This window comes from Oncorhynchus nerka, unplaced genomic scaffold (assembly GCF_034236695.1).
Source record: "Oncorhynchus nerka isolate Pitt River unplaced genomic scaffold, Oner_Uvic_2.0 unplaced_scaffold_1214, whole genome shotgun sequence".
Lineage (NCBI taxonomy): Eukaryota > Metazoa > Chordata > Actinopteri > Salmoniformes > Salmonidae > Oncorhynchus > Oncorhynchus nerka.
This window is the reverse complement of record NW_027040124.1, coordinates 136,533-163,247: the sequence shown is the minus strand read 5'-3', so window position 1 is coordinate 163,247 and position 26,715 is coordinate 136,533. Positions and strand designations below refer to the sequence as shown.

General features: G+C 41.3%; 1 protein-coding gene across 1 annotated transcript; it reads left to right on the top strand.

Moving 5' to 3' along the window:
* Positions 1-92: 92 nt before the first annotated feature.
* gnsa (glucosamine (N-acetyl)-6-sulfatase a) lies at positions 93-26,715 on the top strand (the record flags this gene model as incomplete). The annotated part of the gene is made up of 8 exons (XM_065015929.1): positions 93-231; positions 839-1,006; positions 10,003-10,085; positions 21,308-21,426; positions 21,827-22,032; positions 23,337-23,558; positions 25,063-25,223; positions 26,422-26,715. Coding segments are annotated over 8 exons (1,168 nt in total), but the record flags the coding sequence as incomplete, so codon positions are not given.

Here is a 26,715-nt window from a genome sequence, read left to right as displayed (position 1 = left end):
GGAGAGGAACTCTAGGAACCTACACTGTCTGTGTTCTATTCAGGAGAGGAACTCTAGGTACTACAACTACACACTGTCTGTGTTGTATTCAGGAGAGGTACTACAACTACACACTGTCTGTGTTGTATTCAGGAGAGGAACTCTCGGTACTACAACTACACCCTGTCTGTGAATGGGAAGCCTAAGAAGCATGGAAGGAACTACAGTGAAGACTACCTGACAGATGTACTGGTAAGAAGATCTGCTAGTAGTCCTACTGAAGGACACAGAGAATACCCTGTCTAACCACCTCTATCTCTGTCCACTAACTCCTACTGAAGGACACAGAGAATACCCTGTCTAACCACCTATATCTCTGTCCATTAACTCCTACTGAAGGACACAGAGAATACCCTGTCTAACCACCTCTATCTCTGTCCACTAACTCCTACTGAAGGACACAGAGAATATCCTGTCTAACCACCTCTATCTCTGTCCTGTCCATTAACTCCTACTGAAGGACACAGATAATATTCTGTCTAACCACCTCTATCTCTGTCCACTAACTCCTGGTCTGATCACTACAGCATCAGTCTGGGATCAACACCAGTCTAACTACCTCAGTCTCTGTCCTCTCTAGACTTCCTCCAGTCTAACTACCTCTGTCTCTGTCCTCTCCAGACCAACATGTCTCTAGACTTCCTCCAGTCTAACTACCTCTGTCTCTGTCCTCTCTAGACTTCCTCCAGTCTAACTACCTCTCTCTGTCCTCTCTAGACTTCCTTCAGTCTAACTACCTCTCTCTCTGTCCTCTCTAGACTTCCTCCAGTCTAACTACCTCTGTCTCTGTCCTCTCCAGACCAACATGTCTCTAGACTTCCTCCAGTATAAGTCTAACTACCGTCCGTTCTTCATGATGGTCTCGACCCCCGCCCCGCACGCCCCCTGGACCCCCGCCCCGCAGTACCAGGACCGCTTCAAGGACCTCAAGGCCCCTCGAGACCCCAACTTCAACGTCCATGGGAAGGTAGGATCCAAACATGGAAACAACCACCACACCACAACACAACAACCACACCACAACACAACAACCACACCACAACACAACAACCACACCACAACACAACAACCACACAACAACACAACAACCACAACACAACAACCACACCACCACAACAACAACCACACCACAACAACAACCACACCACCACAACAACCACACCACCACAACAACCACACAACCACACCACCACAACAACCACACCACCACAACAACCACACCACCACAACAACCACACCACCACAACAACCACACCACAACAACCACACCACCAAACAACCACACCACCAAACAACCACACCACCACAACAACCACACCACCACAACAACCACACCACCACAACAACCACACCACCACAACAACCACACCACCACAACAACCACACCACCACAACAACCACAACAACCACACCACCACAACAACCACACCACCACAACAACCACAACAACCACACCACCACAACAACCATACCACAACAACCACACCACCACAACAACCATACCACAACAACCACACCACCACAACAACCACACCACACCACCACCACAACAACCACACCACCACACCACCACACCACCACACCACCACAACAACCACACCACCACAACAACCACAACAACCACAACAACCACACCACCACAACAACACCACCACAACAACAACCACACCACCACAACAACCACAACAACCACACCACCACAACCACACCACCACAACAACCACACCACCACAACAACCACAACCACACCACCACAACAACCACACCACCACAACAACCACACCACCACCACAACAACCACACCACAACAACCACAACAACCACAACAACTACAACAACCACCACAACCACACCACCACAACAACCACACAACCACACCACCACAACAACCACACCACCACAACAACCACACCACCACAACAACCACACCAACCACACCACCACAACAACCACACCACCACAACAACCACAACACCACCACAACAACCACAACAACCACACCACCACAACAACCACAACCACCACAACAACCACAACAACCACAACAACCACACCAACCACACCACACCAACCACACCACACCAACCACACCACAACAACCACACCACAACAACCACACCACCACACCACACCATCCACAACAACCATACCACAACCACACCACCACAACAACCATACCACAACCACACCACCACAACAACCATACCACAACAACCACACCACCACAACAACCATACCACAACAACCACACCACCACAACAACCATACCACAACAACCACACCACCACAACAACCATACCACAACAACCACACCACCACCACAACAACCACACCACCACCACAACAACCACACCACCACCACAACAACCACACCACCACCACAACCACCACAACAACCACACCACCACACCACCACAACAACCACACCACCACAACAACCACACCACCACAACAACCACACCACCACAACAACCACACCACCACAAAAACCACACCACCACAAAAACCACAACAACCACACCACCACAACAACCACAACAACCACACCACAACAACCACACCACCACAACCACACCACCACAACAACCACACCACCACAACAACCACAACCACACCACCACAACAACCACACCACCACAACAACCACACCACCACCACAACAACCACCACCACAACAACCACACCACACCACAACAACCACACCACACCACAACAACCACACCACCACCACAACAACCACACCACAACAACAACCACACCACAACAACAACCACAACAACAACCACACCACAACAACCACACCACAACAACAACCACAACAACTACAACAACCACCACAACCACACCACCACAACAACCACACAACCACACAACCACACCACCACAACAACCACACCACCACAACAACCACACCACCACAACAACCACACCACCACAACAACCACACCACCACAACAACCACACCACCACAACAACCACACCACCCACACCACCACAACAACCACAACCACCACAACAACCACAACAACCACACCAACCACACCACACCAACCACACCACACCAACCACACCACAACAACCACACCACAACAACCACACCACCACACCACACCATCCACAACAACCATACCACAACCACACCACCACAACAACCATACCACAACCACACCACCACAACAACCATACCACAACAACCACACCACCACAACAACCACACCACCACAACAACCATACCACAACAACCACACCACCACCACAACCACACCACACCACCACCACAACAACCACACCACCACCACAACAACCACACCACCACCACAACAACCACACCACCACCACAACAACCACACCACCACCACAACAACCACACCACCACCACAACAACCACACCACCACAACCACCACAACAACCACAACCACCACAACAACCACACCACCACAACAACCACACCACCACAACAACCACACCACCACAACAACCACACCACCACAAAAACCACAACAACCACACCACCACAACAACCACAACAACCACACCACCACAACCACACCACCACAACAACCACAACCACACCACCACAACAACCACACCACCACAACAACCACACCACCACCACAACAACCACACCACAACACAACAACAACCACACCACAACAACAACCACAACACAACAACAACCACACCACAACAACCACACCACAACAACAACCACACCAACCACACCACCACAACAACAACCACACACCAACCACACCACAACAACCACAACACACCACACCAACCACACCACACCAACCACACCACAACAACCACACCACACCAACCACACCACAACAACCATACCACCACACCACAACAACCATACCACAACAACCACACCACCACAACAACCACACCACAACAACCACACCAACCACACCACCACAACAACCACACCACCACAACAACCACAACAACCACAACCACCACACCACCACAACAACCACACCACCACAACAACCACAACAACCACAACAACCACACCACCACAACCACACCACCACACCACCACACCACCACACCACCACAACAACACCACCACAACAACAACCACACCACCACAACAACCACAACAACCACACCACCACAACCACACCACCACAACAACCACAACCACACCACCACAACAACCACACCACCACAACAACCACACCACCACCACAACAACCACACCACCACCACAACAACCACACCACAACAACCACAACAACCACAACAACTACAACAACCACCACAACCACACCACCACAACAACCACACAACCACACCACCACAACAACCACACCACCACAACAAACCACAACAACCACACCACCACAACAACCACACCACCACAACAACCACAACAACCACACCACCACAACAACCACAACCACCACAACAACCACAACAACCACACCAACCACACCACACCAACCACACCACACCAACCACACCACAACAACCACACCACAACAACCACACCACCACACCACACCATCCACAACAACCATACCACAACCACACCACCACAACAACCATACCACAACCACACCACCACAACAACCACACCACCACAACAACCATACCACAACAACCACACCACCACAACAACCACACCACCACAACAACCATACCACAACAACCACACCACCACCACAACCACACCACCACACCACCACAACAACCACACCACCACAACAACCACACCACCACAACAACCACACCACCACAAAAACCACAACAACCACACCACCACAACAACCACAACAACCACAACAACCACACCACCACAACCACACCACCACCACAACAACCACACCACCACAACAACCACAACCACACCACCACAACAACCACACCACCACAACAACCACACCACCACCACAACAACCACACCACACCACAACAACCACACCACCACCACAACAACCACACCACAACAACAACCACACCACAACAACAACCACAACACAACAACAACCACACCACAACAACCACACCACCTACAACAACCACCACAACCACAACAACCACACAACCACACAACCACACCACCACAACAACCACACCACCACAACAACCACACCACCACAACAACCACAACAACCACACCACCACAACAACCACACCACCACAACAACCACAACAACCACAACAACCACAACCACCACAACAACCACAACAACCACAACAACCACACCAACCACACCACACCAACCACACCACACCAACCACACCACAACAACCACACCACACCATCCACAACAACCATACCACACCACCACAACAACCATACCACAACCACACCACCACAACAACCATACCACAACAACCACACCACCACAACAACCATACCACAACAACCACACCACCACCACAACAACCACACCACCACCACAACAACCACACCACCACCACAACAACCACACCACCACAACAACCACACCACCACAACAACCACAACCACCACAACAACCACACCACCACAACAACCACACCACCACAACAACCACACCACCACAACAACCACACCACCACAAAAACCACAACAACCACACCACCACAACAACCACACCACCACAACCACACCACCACAACAACCACAACCACACCACCACAACAACCACACCACCACAACAACCACACCACCACCACAACAACCACCACCACAACACAACAACAACCACACCACAACAACAACCACAACACAACAACAACCACACCACAACAACCACACCACAACAACAACCACACCAACCACACCACCACAACAACAACCACACACCAACCACACCACAACAACCACAACACACCACACCACAACAACCACACCAACCACACCACACCAACCACACCACAACAACCACACCACACCAACCACACCACAACAACCATACCACCACACCACAACAACCACACCACCACAACAACCACACCACAACAACCACACCACCACAACAACAACCACACCACAACAACAACCACACCACCACAACAACCACACCACCACAACAACCACACAACAACCACACAACCACACCACAACAACCACACCACCACAACAACCACACCACAACAACCACACCACCACACCACACCATCCACAACAACCATACCACAACCACACCACCACAACAACCATACCACAACAACCACACCACCACAACAACCATACCACAACAACCACACCACCACAACAACCACACCACAACAACCACACCACCACAACAACCACACCACCACAACAACCACAACAACCACAACCACCACACCACCACAACAACCACACCACCACAACAACCACAACAACCACAACCACCACAACCACACCACCACACCACCACACCACCACAACAACACCACCACAACAACAACCACACCACCACAACAACCACAACAACCACACCACCACAACCACACCACCACAACAACCACACCACCACAACAACCACACCACCACAACAACCACACCACCACAACAACCACACCACCACCACAACAACCACACCACCACCACAACAACCACACCACAACAACCACAACAACCACAACAACTACAACAACCACCACAACCACACCACCACAACAACCACACAACCACACCACCACAACAACCACACCACCACAACAACCACACCACCACAACAACCACAACAACCACACCACCACAACAACCACACCACCACAACAACCACAACAACCACACCACCACAACAACCACAACCACCACAACAACCACAACCACCACACCAACCACACCACACCAACCACACCACAACAACCACACCACAACAACCACACCACCACACCACACCATCCACAACAACCATACCACAACCACACCACCACAACAACCATACCACAACCACACCACCACAACAACCATACCACAACAACCACACCACCACAACAACCACACCACCACAACAACCATACCACAACAACCACACCACCACCACAACCACACCACACCACCACCACAACAACCACACCACCACCACAACAACCACACCACCACCACAACAACCACACCACCACCACAACAACCACACCACCACCACAACAACCACACCACCACCACAACAACCACACCACCACCACAACAACCACACCACCACCACAACAACCACACCACCACCACAACAACCACACCACCACCACAACAACCACACCACCACCACAACAACCACACCACCACAACAACCACAACCACCACACCACCACAACCACCACACCACCACAACAACCACACCACCACAACAACCACACCACCACAAAAACCACAACAACCACACCACCACACCACCACAACCACACCACCACAACAACCACACCACCACAACAACCACAACCACACCACCACAACAACCACACCACCACCACAACAACCACACCACCACAACAACCACACCACCACACCACCACAACCACACCACCACAACAACCACAACAACCACACCACACCATCCACAACAACCATACCACAACCACACCACCACAACAACCATACCACAACCACACCACCACAACAACCATACCACAACCACACCACCACAACAACCACACCACACCACCACCACAACAACCACACCACCACAACAACCACACCACCACCACAACAACCACACCACCACAACAACCACAACAACCACACCACAACAAACACACCACCACAACCACACCACCACAACAACCACAACAACCACACCACCACAACAACCACACCACCACAACAACCACACCACCACAACAACCACAACAACCACACCACCACAACAACCACACCACCACAACAACCACAACAACCACACCACAACAAACACACCACCACAACCACACCACCACAACAACCACAACAACCACACCACCACAACAACCACACCACCACAACAACCACACCACCACAACAACCACAACAACCACACCACCACAACAACCACACCACCACAACAACCACACCACCACAACAACCACACCACCACAACAACCACACCACAACAACCACACCAACCACACCACAACAACCACACCACACCATCCACAACAACCATACCACAACCACACCACCACAACAACCATACCACAACCACACCACCACAACAACCATACCACAACAACCACACCACCACAACAACCATACCACAACCACACCACCACAACAACCATACCACAACCACACCACCACAACAACCACACCACAACAACCACACCACAACAACCACACCACCACAACAACCACAACAACCACAACCACCACAACAACCACACCACCACACCACCACACCACCACAACAACCACACCACCACAACAACCACACCACCACAACAACCACAACACCACCACAACAACCACAACACCACCACAACAACCACAACAACAACCACAACACCACCACAACAACCACAACACCACCACAACAACCACACCACCACCACAACAACCACACCACCACCACAACAACCACACCACCACCACAACAACCACACCACCACCACAACAACCACAACAACCACACCACCACAACAACCACAACAACCACAACAACCACACCACCACAACCACCACAACCACCACAACAACCACAACAACCACAACCACCACAACAACCACAACAACCACACCACCACAACACCGTGCAAGTCTTCAATGTCTGCATCTCTCTCTCTACCGTTTTAGGGGGGAACGTCTCTTCGTCCTCTCTACCGTTTTAGGGGGGAACGTCTCTTCGTCCTCTCTACCGTTTTAGGGGGGGAACGTCTCTTCGTCCTCTCTACCGTTTTAGGGGGGGAACGTCTCTTCGTCCTCTCTACCGTTTTAGGGGGGGAACGTCTCTTCGTCCTCTCTACCGTTTTAGGGGGGGAACGTCTCTTCGTCCTCTCTACCGTTTTAGGGGGGAACGTCTCTTCGTCCTCTCTACCGTTTTAGGGGGGGAACGTCTCTTCGTCCTCTCTACCGTTTTAGGGGGGGAACGTCTCTTCGTCCTCTCTACCGTTTTAGGGGGGGAACGTCTCTTCGTCCTCTACCGTTTTAGGGGGGAACTTCTCTTCGTCCTCTCTACCGTTTTAGGGGGGAACGTCTCTTCGTCCTCTCTACCTTTTTAGGGGGGGAACGTCTCTTCGTCCTCTACCGTTTTAGGGGGGAAGTTTTCTGGTTCGAACCCCCGAGACGTTCTTCTCTTGAGCAAGGCAGTTACCCCTAACAATAATGCTTTACGGGAGCTGATGTCGTTGACGTGGATTTAGGCAGTCCCCCACACCTCAGGGGTTGGGTTAAATGCTGAAGACACATTTCAGTGCTTTCAGACTAGGTATCCCCTCTCCTTTCCTACTGTCTGATGGCCACGTCTGACCTCTCAACACACCACAGAGACCTACCAGTTAATTAGTGCTCTGTCTGTCCCATAATGACCTCTCAACACACCAGAGACCTACCAGTTAATTAGTGCTCTGTCTGTCCCATAATGACCTCTCAACACACCAGAGACCTACCAGTTAATTAGTGCTCTGTCTGTCCCATAATGACCTCTCAACACCACAGAGACCTACCAGTTAATTAGTGCTCTGTCTGTCCCATAATGACCTCTCAACACACCACAGAGACCTACCAGTTAATTAGAGCTCTGTCTGTCCCATAATGACCTCTCAACACCACAGAGACCTACCAGTTAATTAGTGCTCTGTCTGTCCCATAATGACCTCTCAACACACCACAGAGACCTACCAGTTAATTAGTACTCTGTCTGTCCCATAATTACCTCTCAACACACCACAGAGACCTACCAGTTAATTAGTGCTCTGTCTGTCCCATAATGACCTCTCAACACACCACAGAGACCTACCAGTTAATTAGTGCTCTGTCTGTCCCATAATGACCTCTCAACACACCGCAGAGACCTACCAGTTAATTAGTGCTCTGTCTGTCCCATAATGACCTTCTCCAGGACAAGCACTGGCTGATCAGACAGGCCAAAACTCCCATGACGAACTCCTCTATCGAGTTGCTGGACGAGGCCTACAGGAAACGGTTAGTAGTACCTCTTCTCTCACAACACCACACTATCCTATATGAGTTATAATGTATCCTTTATGAGTTATAATGTATTCTTTATGAGTTATAATGTATCCTATATGAGTTATAATGTATCCTATATGAGTTATAATGTATCCTATATGAGTTATAATGTATCCTATATGAGTTATAATGTATCCTTTATGAGTTATAATGTATCCTATATGAGTTATAATGTATCCTATATGAGTTATAATGTATCCTATATGAGTTATAATGTATCCTATATGAGTTATAATGTATCCTATATGAGTTATAATGTATCCTTTATGAGTTATAATGTATCCTATATGAGTTATAATGTATCCTTTATGAGTTATAATGTATCCTATATGAGTTATAATGTATCCTTTATGAGTTATAATGTATCCTATATGAGTTATAATGTATCCTTTATGAGTTATAATGTATCCTATATGAGTTATAATGTATCCTTTATGAGTTATAATGTATCCTATATGAGTTATAATGTATCCTTTATGAGTTATAATGTATCCTATATGAGTTATAATGTATCCTATATGAGTTATAATGTATCCTATATGAGTTATAATGTATCCCCCCCTATCCTATATGAGTTATAATGTATCCTATATGAGTTATAATGTATCCTATATGAGTTATAATGTATCCCCCCCTATCCTATATGAGTTATAATGTATCCTTTATGAGTTATAATGTATCCCCCCCTATCCTATATGAGTTATAATGTATCCTTTATGAGTTATAATGTATCCTATATGAGTTATAATGTATCCTATATGAGTTATAATGTATCCTTTATGAGTTATAATGTATCCTATATGAGTTATAATGTATCCTTTATGAGTTATAATGTATCCTATATGAGTTATAATGTATCCTATATGAGTTATAATGTATCCTTTATGAGTTATAATGTATCCTATATGAGTTATAATGTATCCTATATGAGTTATAATGTATCCTATATGAGTTATAATGTATCCTATATGAGTTATAATGTATCCTTTATGAGTTATAATGTATCCTTTATGAGTTATAATGTATCCTATATGAGTTATAATGTATCCTATATGAGTTATAATGTATCCTATATGAGTTATAATGTATCCTATATGAGTTATAATGTATCCCCCCCTATCCTATATGAGTTATAATGTATCCTTTATGAGTTATAATGTATCCCCCCCTATCCTATATGAGTTATAATGTATCCTATATGAGTTATAATGTATCCTATATGAGTTATAATGTATCCTATATGAGTTATAATGTATCCTTTATGAGTTATAATGTATCCTTTATGAGTTATAATGTATTCTTTATGAGTTATAATGTATCCTATATGAGTTATAATGTATCCTTTATGAGTTATAATGTATCCTATATGAGTTATAATGTATCCTTTATGAGTTATAATGTATCCTTTATGAGTTATAATGTATCCTATATGAGTTATAATGTATCCTTTATGAGTTATAATGTATCCTATATGAGTTATAATGTATCCTATATGAGTTATAATGTATCCTTTATGAGTTATAATGTATTATGAGTTATAATGTATCCTATATGAGTTATAATGTATCCTATATGAGTTATAATGTATCCTATATGAGTTATAATGTATCCTTTATGAGTTATAATGTATCCTTTATGAGTTATAATGTATCCTATATGAGTTATAATGTATCCTATATGAGTTATAATGTATCCTATATGAGTTATAATGTAATCTATATGAGTTATAATGTATCCTTTATGAGTTATAATGTATCCTATATGAGTTATAATGTATCCTATATGAGTTATAATGTATCCTTTGAGTTATAATGTATCCCCATATGAGTTATAATGTATCCTATATGAGTTATAATGTATCCTATATGAGTTATAATGTATCCCCCCCTATCCTATATGAGTTATAATGTATCCTTTATGAGTTATAATGTATCCCCCCCTATCCTATATGAGTTATAATGTATCCTATATGAGTTATAATGTATCCTATATGAGTTATAATGTATCCTTTATGAGTTATAATGTATCCTATATGAGTTATAATGTATCCTATATGAGTTATAATGTATCCTTTATGAGTTATAATGTATCCTATATAATGTATCCTATAGTTATAATGTATCCTTTATGAGTTATAATGTATCCTATATGAGTTATAATGTATGAGTTATAATGTATCCTATATGAGTTATAATGTATATGAGTTATAATGTATCCTTTAGAGTTATATAATGTTATATCCTATATGAGTTATAATGTATCCCCCTATCCTATATGAGTTATAATGTATCCTATATGAGTTATAATGTATCCTATATGAGTTATAATGTATCCCCCCCTATCCTATATGAGTTATAATGTATCCTTTATGAGTTATAATGTATCCCCCCCTATCCTATATGAGTTATAATGTATCCTATATGAGTTATAATGTATCCTATATGAGTTATAATGTATCCTATATGAGTTATAATGTATCCTTTATGAGTTATAATGTATCCTATATGAGTTATAATGTATCCTATATGAGTTATAATGTATCCTATATGAGTTATAATGTATCCTTTATGAGTTATAATGTATCCTATATGAGTTATAATGTATCCTATATGAGTTATAATGTATCCTATATGAGTTATAATGTATCCTTTATGAGTTATAATGTATCCTTTATGAGTTATAATGTATCCTTTATGAGTTATAATGTATCCTATATGAGTTATAATGTATCCTATATGAGAGTTATAATGTATCCTATATGAGTTATAATGTATCCTATATGAGTTATAATGTATCCTTTATGAGTTATAATGTATCCTATAATGAGTATAATGTATCCTATATGAGTTATAATGTATCCTATATAGGTTATCCTATCCTATATGAGTTATAATGTATCCTTTATGAGTTATAATTATCCTATATGAGTTATAATGTATCCTATATGAGTTATAATGTATCCTATATGAGTTATAATGTATCCTATATGAGTTATAATGTATCCTATATGAGTTATAATGTATCCTATATGAGTTATAATGTATCCTTTATGAGTTATAATGTATCCTATATGAGTTATAATGTATCCTATATGAGTTATAATCCTATATGAGTTATAATGTATCCTTTATGAGTTATAATGTATCCTATATGAGTTAATATCCTTTATCCTTTATGAGTTATAATGTATCCTATCCTATGAGTTATAATGTATCCTATATGAGTTATAATGTATCCTATATGAGTTATAATGTATCCTTTATGAGTTATAATGTATCCTATATGAGTTATAATGTATCCTATATGAGTTATAATGTATCCTTTATGAGTTATAATGTATCCTATCCTGAGTTATAATGTATCCTTTATGAGTTATAATGTATCCTATATGAGTTATAATGTATCCTATATGAGTTATAATGTATCCTTTATGAGTTATAATGTATCCTATATGAGTTATAATGTATCTATATGAGTTATAATGTATCCTTTATGAGTTATAATGTATCCTATATGAGTTATAATGTATCCTTTATGAGTTATAATGTATCCTTTATGAGTTATAATGTATCCTATATGAGTTATAATGTATCCTTTATGAGTTTATAAGTTATAATGTATCCTTTATGAGTTATAATGTATCCTATATGAGTTATAATGTATCCTTTATGAGTTATAATGTTATAATGTATCCTAGTTATATGAGTTATAATGTATCCTATATGAGTTATAATGTATCCTATATGAGTTATAATGTATCCTATATGAGTTATAATGTATCCTATATGAGTTATAATGTATCCTTTATGAGTTATAATGTATCCTTTATGAGTTATCCTTATGAGTTATAATGTATCCTATATGAGTTATAATGTATCCTATATGAGTTATAATGTATCCTATATGAGTTATAATGTATCCTATATGAGTTATAATGTATCCTTTATGAGTTATAATGTATCCCTATATGAGTTATAATGTATCCTATATGAGTTATAATGTATCCTATATGAGTTATAATGTATCCTATATGAGTTATAATGTATCCTTTATGAGTTATAATGTATCCTATGAGTTATAATGTATCCTATATGAGTTATAATGTATCCTTTATGAGTTATAATGTATCCTATATGAGTTATAATGTATCCTTTTGAGTTATAATGTATCCTATATGAGTTATAATGTATCCTATATGAGTTATAATGTATCCTTTATGAGTTATAATGTATCCTATATGAGTTATAATATCCTTTATGAGTTATAATGTATCCTATATGAGTTATAATGTATCCTATGAGTTATAATGTATCCTATATGAGTTTATAATGTATCCTTTATGAGTTATGAGTTAGTTATAATGTATCCTATATGAGTTATAATGTATCCTATATGAGTTATAATGTATCCCCCCTATCCTATATGAGTTATAATGTATCCTTTATGAGTTATAATGTATCCTATATGAGTTATAATAATGTATCCTATATGAGTTATAATGTATCCTATATGAGTTATAATGTATCCTTTATGAGTTATAATCCTATATGAGTTATAATGTATCCTTTATGAGTTATAATGTATCCCCCCCTATCCTATATGAGTTATAATGTATCCTATATGAGTTATAATGTATCCTATATGAGTTATAATGTATCCTATATGAGTTATAATGTATCCTTTATGAGTTATAATGTATCCTTTATGAGTTATAATGTATCCTTTATGAGTTATAATGTATCCTATATGAGTTATAATGTATCCTTTATGAGTTATAATGTATCCTATATATGAGTTATAATGTGTATCCTATATGAGTTATAATGTATCCTTTATGAGTTATAATGTATCCTATATGAGTTATAATGTATCCTTTATGAGTTATAATGTATCCTATATGAGTTATAATGTATCCTTTATGAGTTATAATGTATCCTTTATGAGTTATAATGTATCCTATATGAGTTATAATGTATCCTATATGAGTTATAATGTATCCTATATGAGTTATAATGTATCCTTTATGAGTTATAATGTATCCTTTATGAGTTATAATGTATCCTATATGAGTTATAATGTATCCTATATGAGTTATAATGTATCCTATATGAGTTATAATGTATCCTATATGAGTTATAATGTATCCTATATGAGTTATAATGTATCCTTTATGAGTTATAATGTATCCTATATGAGTTATAATGTATCCTTATATGAGTTATAATGTATCCTATATGAGTTATAATGTATCCTATATGAGTTATAATGTATCCTATATGAGTTATAATGTATCCTATATGAGTTATAATGTATCCTTTATGAGTTATAATGTATCCTATATGAGTTATAATGTATCCTATATGAGTTAGTGTATCCTTTATGAGTTATAATGTATCCTATATGAGTTATAATGTATCCTTTATGAGTTATAATGTATCCTATATGAGTTATAATGTATCCTATATGAGTTATAATGTATCCTTTATGAGTTATAATGTATTATGAGTTATAATGTATCCTATATGAGTTATAATGTATCCTTTATGAGTTATAATGTATCCTATATGAGTTATAATGTATCCTTTATGAGTTATAATGTATCCTATATGAGTTATAATGTATCCTATATGAGAGTTATAATGTATCCTATATGAGTTATAATGTATCCTATATGAGTTATAATGTATCCTTTATGAGTTATAATGTATCCTATATGAGTTATAATGTATCCTATATGAGTTATAATGTATCCTATATGAGTTATAATGTATCCTTTATGAGTTATAATGTATCCTATATGAGTTATAATGTATCCTATATGAGTTATAATGTATCCTATATGAGTTATAATGTATCCTATATGAGTTATAATGTATCCTTTATGAGTTATAATGTATCCTATATGAGTTATAATGTATGAGTTATAATGTATCCTATATGAGTTATAATGTATCCTATATGAGTTATAATGTATCCTATATGAGTTATAATGTATGAGTTATTGTATCCTATATGAGTTATAATGTATCCTATATGAGTTATAATGTATCCTATATGAGTTATAATGTATCCCCCTATCCTATGAGTTATAATGTATCCTATATGAGTTATAATGTATGAGTTATAATGTATCCCCCCTATCCATATGAGTTATAATGTATCCTATAGTTATAATGTATCCTATATGAGTTATAATGTATCCTATATGAGTTATAATGTATCCTATATGAGTTATAATGTATCCTATATGAGTTATAATGTATCCTTTATGAGTTATAATGTATCCTTTATGAGTTATAATGTATCCTATATGAGTTATAATGTATCCTATATGAGTTAGTGTATCCTTTATGAGTTATAATGTATCCTATATGAGTTATAATGTATCCTTTATGAGTTATAATGTATCCTATAGAGTTTATAATGTATCTATGAGTTATAATGTATCCTTTATGAGTTATAATGTATCCTATATGAGTTATAATGTATCCTATATGAGTTATAATGTATTATAATGTTATAATCCTTTATGAGTTATAATGTATCCTATATGAGTTATAATGTATGTATCCTATATGAGTTATAATGTATCCTTTATGAGTTATAATGTATCCTATATGAGTTATAATGTATCCTATATGAGTTATAATGTATCCTATATGAGTTATAATGTATCCTTTATGAGTTATAATGTATCCTATATGAGTTATAATGTATCCTATATGAGTTATAATGTATCCTATATGAGTTATAATGTATCCTTTATGAGTTATAATGTATCCTATATGAGTTATAATGTATCCTATATGAGTTATAATGTATCCTATATGAGTTATAATGTATCCTATATGAGTTATAATGTATCCTATATGAGTTATAATGTATCCTATATGAGTTATAATGTATCCTTTATGAGTTATAATGTATCCTATATGAGTTATAATGAGTTATAATGTATCCTTTATGAGTTATAATGTATCCTATATGAGTTATAATGTATCCTATATGAGTTATAATGTATCCTATATGGTTATAATTATGAGTTATAATGTATCCTATAGTTATAATGTATCCTATATGAGTTATAATGTATCCTATATGAGTTATAATGTATCCCCCCCTATCCTATATGAGTTATAATGTATCCTTTATGAGTTATAATGTATCCCCCCCTATCCTATATGAGTTATAATGTATCCTATATGAGTTATAATGTATCCTATATGAGTTATAATGTATCCCCCTATCCTATGAGTTATAATGTATCCTTTATGAGTTATAATGTATCCTTTATGAGTTATAATGTATCCTATATGAGTTATAATGTATCCTTTATGAGTTATAATGTATCCTATATGAGTTATAATGTATCCTATATGAGTTATAATGTATCCTTTATGAGTTATAATGTATCCTTTATGAGTTATAATGTATCCTATATGAGTTATAATGTATCCTTTATGAGTTATAATGTATCCTATATGAGTTATAATGTATCCTTTATGAGTTATAATGTATCCTATATGAGTTATAATGTATCCTTTATGAGTTATAATGTATCCTATATGAGTTATAATGTATCCTATATGAGTTATATAATGTATCCTATATGAGTTATAATGTATCCTATATGAGTTATAATGTATCCTTTATGAGTTATAATGTATCCTATATGAGTTATAATGTATCTATATGAGTTATAATGTATCCTATATGAGTTATAATGTATCCTATATGAGTTATAATGTATCCTTTATGAGTTATAATGTATCTATATGAGTTATAATGTATCCTTTATGAGTTATAATGTATCCTATATGAGTTATAATGTATCCTATATGAGTTATAATGTATCCTTTATGAGTTATAATGTATCCTTTATGAGTTATAATGTATCCTATATGAGTTATAATGTATCCTATATGAGTTATAATGTATCCTTTATGAGTTATAATGTATCCTATATGAGTTATAATGTATCCTATATGAGTTATAATGTATCCTATATGAGTTATAATGTATCCTATATGAGTTATAATGTATCCTATATGAGTTATAATGTATCCTATATGAGTTATAATGTATCCTATATGAGTTATAATGTATCCTATATGAGTTATAATGTATCCTATATGAGTTATAATGTATGAGTTATAATGTATCCTATATGAGTTATAATGTATCCTATATGAGTTATAATGTATGAGTTATAATGTATCCTATATGAGTTATAATGTATCCTATATGAGTTATAATGTATGAGTTATAATGTATCCTATATGAGTTATAATGTATCCTATATGAGTTATAATGTATCCTATATGAGTTATAATGTATGAGTTATAATGTATCCTATATGAGTTATAATGTATCCTATATGAGTTATAATGTATCCTATATTTATTATTATTATTTTTTTATTTCACCTTTATTTAACCAGGTAGGCTAGTTGAGAACAAGTTCTCATTTACAATTGCGACCTGGCCAAGATAAAGCAAAGCAGTTCGACACATACAACGACACAGAGTTACACATGGAGTAAAACAAACATACAGTCAATAATACAGCAATGTGAGCAAATGAGGTGAGAAGGGAGGTAAAGGCAAAAAAGGCCATGGTGGCAAAGTAAATACAATATAGCAAGTAAAACACTGGAATGGTAGTATTGCAATGGAAGAATGTGCAAAGTAGAAATAAAAATAATGGGGTGCAAAGGAGCAAAATAAATAAATAAATTAAATACAGTTAGGAAAGAGGTAGTTGTTTGGGCTAAATTATAGGTGGGCTATGTACAGGTGCAGTAATCTGTAAGATGCTCTGACAGTTGGTGTTTAAAGCTAGTGAGGGAGATAAGTGTTTCCAATTTAAGAGATTTTTGTAGTTCGTTCCAGTCATTGGCAGCAGAGAACTGGAAGAGAGGCGCCAAAGAAAGAATTGGTTTTGGGGGTGACTAGAGAGATATACCTGCTGGAGCGTGTGCTACAGGTGGGAGATGCTATGGTGACCAGCGAGCTGAGATAAGGGGGACTTTACCTAGCAGGGTCTTGTAGATGACATGGAGCCAGTGGGTTTGGCGACGAGTATGAAGCGAGGGCCAGCCAACGGGAGACGTACAGGTCGCAATGGTGGATTGTATATGGGGCTTTGGTGACAAAACGGATAGCACTGTGATAGACTGCATCCAATTTGTTGAGTAGGGTATTGGAGGCTATTTTGTAAATGACATCGCCAAAGTCGAGGATTGGTAGGATGGTCAATTTTACAAGGGTATGTTTGGCAGCATGAGTGAAGGATGCTTTGTTGCGAAATAGGAAGCCAATTCTAGATTTAACTTTGGATTGGAGATGTTTGATATGGGTCTGGAAGGAGAGTTTACAGTCTAACCAGACACCTAAGTATTTGTAGTTGTCCACGTATTCTAAGTCAGAGCCGTCCAGAGTAGTGATGTTGGACAGGCGGGTAGGTGCAGGTAGCGATCGGTTGAAGAGCATGCATTTAGTTTTACTTGTATTTAAGAGCAATTGGAGGCCACGGAAGGAGAGTTGTATGGCATTGAAGCTTGCCTGGAGGGTTGTTAACACAGTGTCCAAAGAAGGGCCGGAAGTATACAGAATGGTGTCGTCTGCGTAGAGGTGGATCAGAGACTCACCAGCAGCAAGAGCAACATCATTGATGTATACTGAGAAGAGAGTCGGTCCAAGAATTGAACCCTGTGGCACCCCCATAGAGACTGCCAGAGGTCCGGACAGCAGACCCTCCGATTTGACACACTGAACTCTATCAGAGAAGTAGTTGGTGAACCAGGCGAGGCAATCATTTGAGAAACCAAGGCTGTCGAGTCTGCCGATAAGGATGTGGTGGTTGACAGAGTCGAAAGCCTTGGCCAGATCAATGAATACGGCTGCACAGTAATGTTTCTTATCGATGGCGGTTAAGATATCGTTTAGGACCTTGAGCGTGGCTGAGGTGCACCCATGACCAGCTCTGAAACCAGATTGCATATATGAGTTATAATGTATCCTATATGAGTTATAATGTATCCTTTATGAGTTATAATGTATCCTTTATGAGTTATAATGTATCCCTTATGAGTTATAATGTATCCTATATGAGTTATAATGTATCCTATATGAGTTATAATGTATCCTATATGAGTTATAATGTATCCTTTATGAGTTATAATGTATCCTTTATGAGTTATAATGTATCCTATATGAGTTATAATGTATCCTATATGAGTTATAATGTATCCTATATGAGTTATAATGTATCCCCCCTATCCTATATGAGTTATAATGTATCCTATATGAGTTATAATGTATCCTTTATGAGTTATAATGTATCCTATATGAGTTATAATGTATCCTATATGAGTTATAATGTATGAGTTATAATGTATCCTTTTTGAGTTATAATGTATCCTATATGAGTTATAATGTATCCTATATGAGTTATAATGTATCCTATATGAGTTATAATGTATCCTATATGAGTTATAATGTATCCTATATGAGTTATAATGTATCCTATATGAGTTATAATGTATCCTATATGAGTTATAATGTATCCTTTATGAGTTATAATGTATCCTATATGAGTTATAATGTATCCTATATGAGTTATAATGTATCCTATATGAGTTATAATGTATCCTTTATGAGTTATAATGTATCCTATATGAGTTATAATGTATCCTATATGAGTTATAATGTATCCTATATGAGTTATAATGTATCCTATAATGTATCCTATATGATGTATCCTTTATGAGTTATAATGTATCCTATATGAGTTATAATGTATCCTATATGAGTTATAATGTATCCTATATGAGTTATAATGTATCCTATATGAGTTATAATGTATCCTTTATGAGTTATAATGTATCCTATATGAGTTATAATGTATCCTTTATGAGTTATAATGTATCCTATATGAGTTATAATGTATCCTATATGAGTTATAATGTATCCTATATGAGTTATAATGTATGAGTTATAATGTATCCTTTATGAGTTATAATGTATCCTATATGAGTTATAATGTATCCTATATGAGTTATAATGTATCCTTTATGAGTTATAATGTATCCTATATGAGTTATAATGTATCCTATATGAGTTATAATGTATCCCCCCTATGCTTTGAGTAATGTTTGCCCTCCCCCCCACTAGGTGGCGTACTCTGCTGTCAGTGGATGACTTGGTGGAGAAGGTGGTGAAGAGGTTAGAGGTCAGAGGGGAACTGGACAACACTTACATCATCTTTACCTCAGACAACGGATACCACACAGGTACACAACACACACACATACACTGCCTTCAGAAAAGTAAAGCTCCACCCCTCCTAAGAGGATAGCTACCACTCCGCTGACTCCTCCTCCCACCCCCCCAGGTCAGTTCTCTCTCCACTCTGCTGACCCCACCCCCCCAGGTCAGTTCTCTCTCTCCACTCTGCTGACCCCCCTCCTCCTCCTCCCACCCCCCAGGTCAGTTCTCTCTCCCTGGATAAGAGGCAGCTGTATGAGTCTGATATAAGAGTTCCTCTGCTGACCCCCCCCTCTCCTCCTCCCCCCCCCCAGGTCAGTTCTCTCTCCACTCCGCTGATCCCCCCCTCTCCTCCTCCCACCCCCCCAGGTCAGTTCTCTCTCCACTCCGCTGATCCCCCCCTCCCCCCTCCTCCTCACCCCCCAGGTCAGTTCTCTCTCCCCCTGGATAAGAGGCAGCTGTATGAGTCTGATATAAGAGTTCCTCTGCTGATCCGAGGGCCCAACATCAAGCCTAACCAGACCACCGGGCTGGCGGTCCAGAACGTTGACCTGGGCCCTACCATCCTGGACATGGCCGGTTACAACGTCAGTAAGACTGCCATGGACGGCATGTCCTTCCTGTCTGTACTGGTGAGAACCCACTATACTATATATAACACCTAGTACAACGTCATGTCCTTCCTGTCTGTACTGGTGAGAACCCACTATACTATATATTTACATTTAAGTCATTTAGCAGACGCTCTTATCCAGAGCGACTTACAAATTGGTGCTTTCACCTTATGACATCCAGTGGAACAGCCACTTTACAATAGTGCATCTAGGTCTTTTAAGGGGGGTGAGAAGGATTACTTTATCCTATCCTAGGTATTCCTTAAAGAGGTGGGGTTTCAGGTGTCTCCGGAAGGTGGTGATTGACTCAGCCTGTCCTGGCGTCGTGAGGGAGTTTGTTCCACCATTGGGGGCCAGAGCAGCGAACAGTTTTGACTGGGCTGAGCGGGAACTGTACTCCTCAGTGGTAGGGAGGCGAGCAGGCACAGAGGTGGATGAACGCAGTGCCCTTGTTTGGGTGTAGGGCCTGATCAGAGCCTGAGGCACAACGCCCCCTCACAGCTCCGTAGGCAAGCACCATGGTCTTATATATATATTATATATAACACCTAGTACAACGTCATGTCCTTCCTGTCTGTACTGGTGAGAACCCATACAGAACACACTATACTATATATAACACCTAGTACAATGTCAACGCAGCCTAGTAGCCTAGCACAACGTAGCCTAGCACAACGTAGCCTAGCACAACGCAGCCTAGTAGCCTAGCACAACGCAGCCTAGTAGCCTAGCACAACGCAGCTTAGTAGCCTAGCACAACGTAGCCTAGCACAACGTAGCCTAGCACAACGTAGCCTAGCACAACGTAGCCTAGCACAACGTAGCCTAGCACAACGTAGCCTAGCACAACGTAGCCTAGTAGCCTAGCACAACGTAGCCTAGCACATCGCAGCCTAGTAGCCTAGCACAACGTAGCCTAGCACAACGTAGCCTAGCACAACGTAGCCTAGCACAACGTAGCCTAGCACAATGCAGCCTAGTAGCCTAGCACAATGCAGCCTAGTAGCCTAGCACAATGCAGCCTAGCACAATGCAGCCTAGCACAATGTAGCCTAGCACAATGTAGCCTAGCGCAACGCAGCCCAGTAGCCTAGCGCAACGCAGCCCAGTAGCCTAGCGCAACGCAGCCCAGTAGCCTAGCGCAACGCAGCCCAGTAGCCTAGCGCAACGCAGCCCAGTAGCCTAGCGCAACGCAGCCTAGACATGGTGGCAGTTGTGTGTATTCTCTGTGTCAGGAGGGATCTGTGTTTAACTGGTGTGTGTATTCTCTGTGTCAGGAGGGATCAGTGTTTTAACTGGTGTGTGTGTGTTCTCTGTGTCAGGAGGGATCTGTGAACAGCACTACGTGGAGAACAGACTTCCTGGTGGAGTATGAAGGGGAGGGGTCTAATGTGTCTGATCCCGCCTGCCCCCTGCTGGGTCCTGGGGTCTCCGTATGTTTCCCTGACTGTGTGTGTGAGGACTCCTTCAACAACACGTACGCCTGCGTTCGTACCGTCGCCCCCTCTGCCAACCTCCAGTACTGCGAGTTTGATGACAACGAGGTAAAAGGGAGAGAACTGTTTAGTCACTAGGGATGTGTAGACATGTCTCACCAGCTAATATCTCTCTCTGTGTTCCCCAGGTGTATAACATTACAGTAGACCCCTACCAGGTCATTAGTAATAACTAACTCTCTGTGTTCCCCAGGTGTATAACATTACAGTAGACCCCTACCAGGTCATTAGTAATAACTAACTCTCTGTGTTCCCCAGGTGTATAACATTACAGTAGACCCCTACCAGGTCATTAGTAATAACTAACTAACTCTGTGTTCCCCAGGTGTATAACATTACAGTAGACCCCTACCAGGTCATTAGTAATAACTAACTAACTCTCTGTGTTCCCCAGGTGTATAACATTACAGTAGACCCCTACCAGGTCATTAGTAATAACTAACTCTCTGTGTTCCCCAGGTGTATAACATTACAGTAGACCCCTACCAGGTCATTAGTGATAACTAACTCTCTGTGTTCCCCAGGTGTATAACATTACAGTAGACCCCTACCAGGTCATTAGTGATAACTAACTCTCTGTGTTCCCCAGGTGTATAACATTACAGTAGACCCCTACCAGGTCATTAGTAATAACTAACTACGTGTTCCCCAGGTGTATAACATTACAGTAGACCCCTACCAGGTCATTAGTGATAACTAACTCTCTGTGTTCCCCAGGTGTATAACATTACAGTAGACCCCTACCAGGTCATTAGTAATAACTAACACTCTGTGTTCCCCAGGTGTATAACATTACAGTAGACCCCTACCAGGTCATTAGTACTAACTCTCTGTGTTCCCCAGGTGTATAACATTACAGTAGACCCCTACCAGGTCATTAGTACTAACTCTCTGTGTTCCCCAGGTGTATAACATTACAGTAGACCCCTACCAGGTCATTAGTGATAACTAACTCTCTGTGTTCCCCAGGTGTATAACATTACAGTAGACCCCTACCAGGTCATTAGTGATAACTAACTCTCTGTGTTCCCCAGGTGTATAACATTACAGTAGACCCCTACCAGGTCATTAGTACTAACTAACTCTCTGTGTTCCCCAGGTGTATAACATTACAGTAGACCCCTACCAGGTCATTAGTACTAACTAACTCTCTGTGTTCCCCAGGTGTATAACATTACAGTAGACCCCTACCAGGTCATTAGTAATAACTAACTCTCTGTGTTCCCCAGGTGTATAACATTACAGTAGACCCCTACCAGGTCATTAGTAATAACTCTCTGTGTTCCCCAGGTGTATAACATTACAGTAGACCCCTACCAGGTCATTAGTAATAACTAACTCTCTGTGTTCCCCAGGTGTATAACATTACAGTAGACCCCTACCAGGTCATTAGTAATAACTAACTCTCTGTGTTCCCCAGGTGTATAACATTACAGTAGACCCCTACCAGGTCATTAGTAACTAACTAACTCTCTGTGTTCCCCAGGTGTATAACATTACAGTAGACCCCTACCAGGTCATTAGTAATAACTAACTCTCTGTGTTCCATCAGGTGTTTGTAGAGGTATATAACATGACAGTTGACCCCTACCAGCTCATTAACCTGGCTAAGACCATCGACCAGGAAGTCCTGGAGAAGATGAACCACAGACTGATGATGCTCCAGTCCTGTTCTGGACAGTCCTGTAGGACCCCTGGGGTCTACGATACACGGTATGCACGGTACACAGACCAACCACCCAGCTCTACCCCCCCCCCCCCCTCTCCTCTCTACAGACCACCCAGCTCTAACCCCCTGAACTCTACAGACCACCCAGCTCTAACCAGTTCCTCTCTACAGACCCCCAGCTCTAACCCACCCCTCTCCTCTCTACAGACCACCCAGCTCTAACCCTTTCCTCTCTACAGACCACCCAGCTCTAACCCTCTCCTCTCTACAGACCACCCAGCTCTAACCATCTCCTCTCTACAGACCACCCAGCTCTAACCCCCCCAGCTCTAACCCCTCTCTACAGACCACCCAGCTCTAACCCTTTCCTCTCTACAGACCACCCAGCTCTACCCCCCTCTCCTCTCCCCAGACCACCCAGCTCTACCTCCCCCACCCTCTCCTCTCTACAGACCACCCAGCTCTACCCCCACCCTCTCCTCTCTACAGACCACCCAGCTCTAACCCTCTCCTCTCCCCAGACCACCCAGCTCTAACCCACCCCTCTCCCAGACCACCCAGAACTAACCACCCCCTCTCCCCAGACCACCCAGCTCTAACCCTCTCCCTCCCAGACCACCCAGCTCTAACCCTCCCTCTCCCCAGACCACCCAGAACTAACCACTCCTCTCCTACAGACCACCCAGAACTAACCACTCCTCTCCTCTCCCCAGACCACCCAGAACTAACCCTCTCCCTCTCACAGACCACCCAGAACTAACCACACGTCTCCTCTCCCCAGACCACCCAGAACTAACCCTCTTCTCTCCACAGACCACCCAGCTCTAACCCTCTCCTCTCCCCAGACCACCCAGAACTAACCCTCTCCTCTCTACAGACCACCCAGAACTAACCACCCGTCTCCTCTCCCCAGACCACCCAGAACTAACCCTCTTCTCTCCCCAGACCACCCAGAACTAACCCTCTCCTCTCCCCCAGACCACCCAGAACTAACCCTCTCCTCTCCCAGACCACCCAGAACTAACCCTCTCCTCTCCCCAGACCACCCAGCTCTAACCCTCTCCTCTCCCCAGACCACCCAGAACTAACCCTCTCCTCTCCCCAGACCACCCAGCTCTAACCCTCTCCTCTCCCCAGACCACCCAGAACTAACCCTCTCCTCTCCCCAGACCACCCAGCTCTAACCCTCTCTTCTCCCCAGACCACCCAGAACTAACCACCCCTCTGTTCTTCTCTCTGCAGATATACGTTTGACCCTCACCTGATGTTCAGTAACAGGAGCCACCGGCGCAACAGGCTGAGACGGGCCTGAAATGAGAAGAGCAGGAGTAGAGGAGGGCTGTCTGAGCCCGTGCTGCTGTTCCCTAGTGTCTGAGACCTCGGCCCTGTAGGGGTTGGAGGGGGACCTTCTGTAAACTCCACACTACAGCACTTTTAACAGTCTGGACACAACACCCCCCGTCTACCCAGTGTCTGGACACAACACCCCCCGTCTACCCAGTGTCTGAACACAACACCCCCCGTCTACCCAGTGTC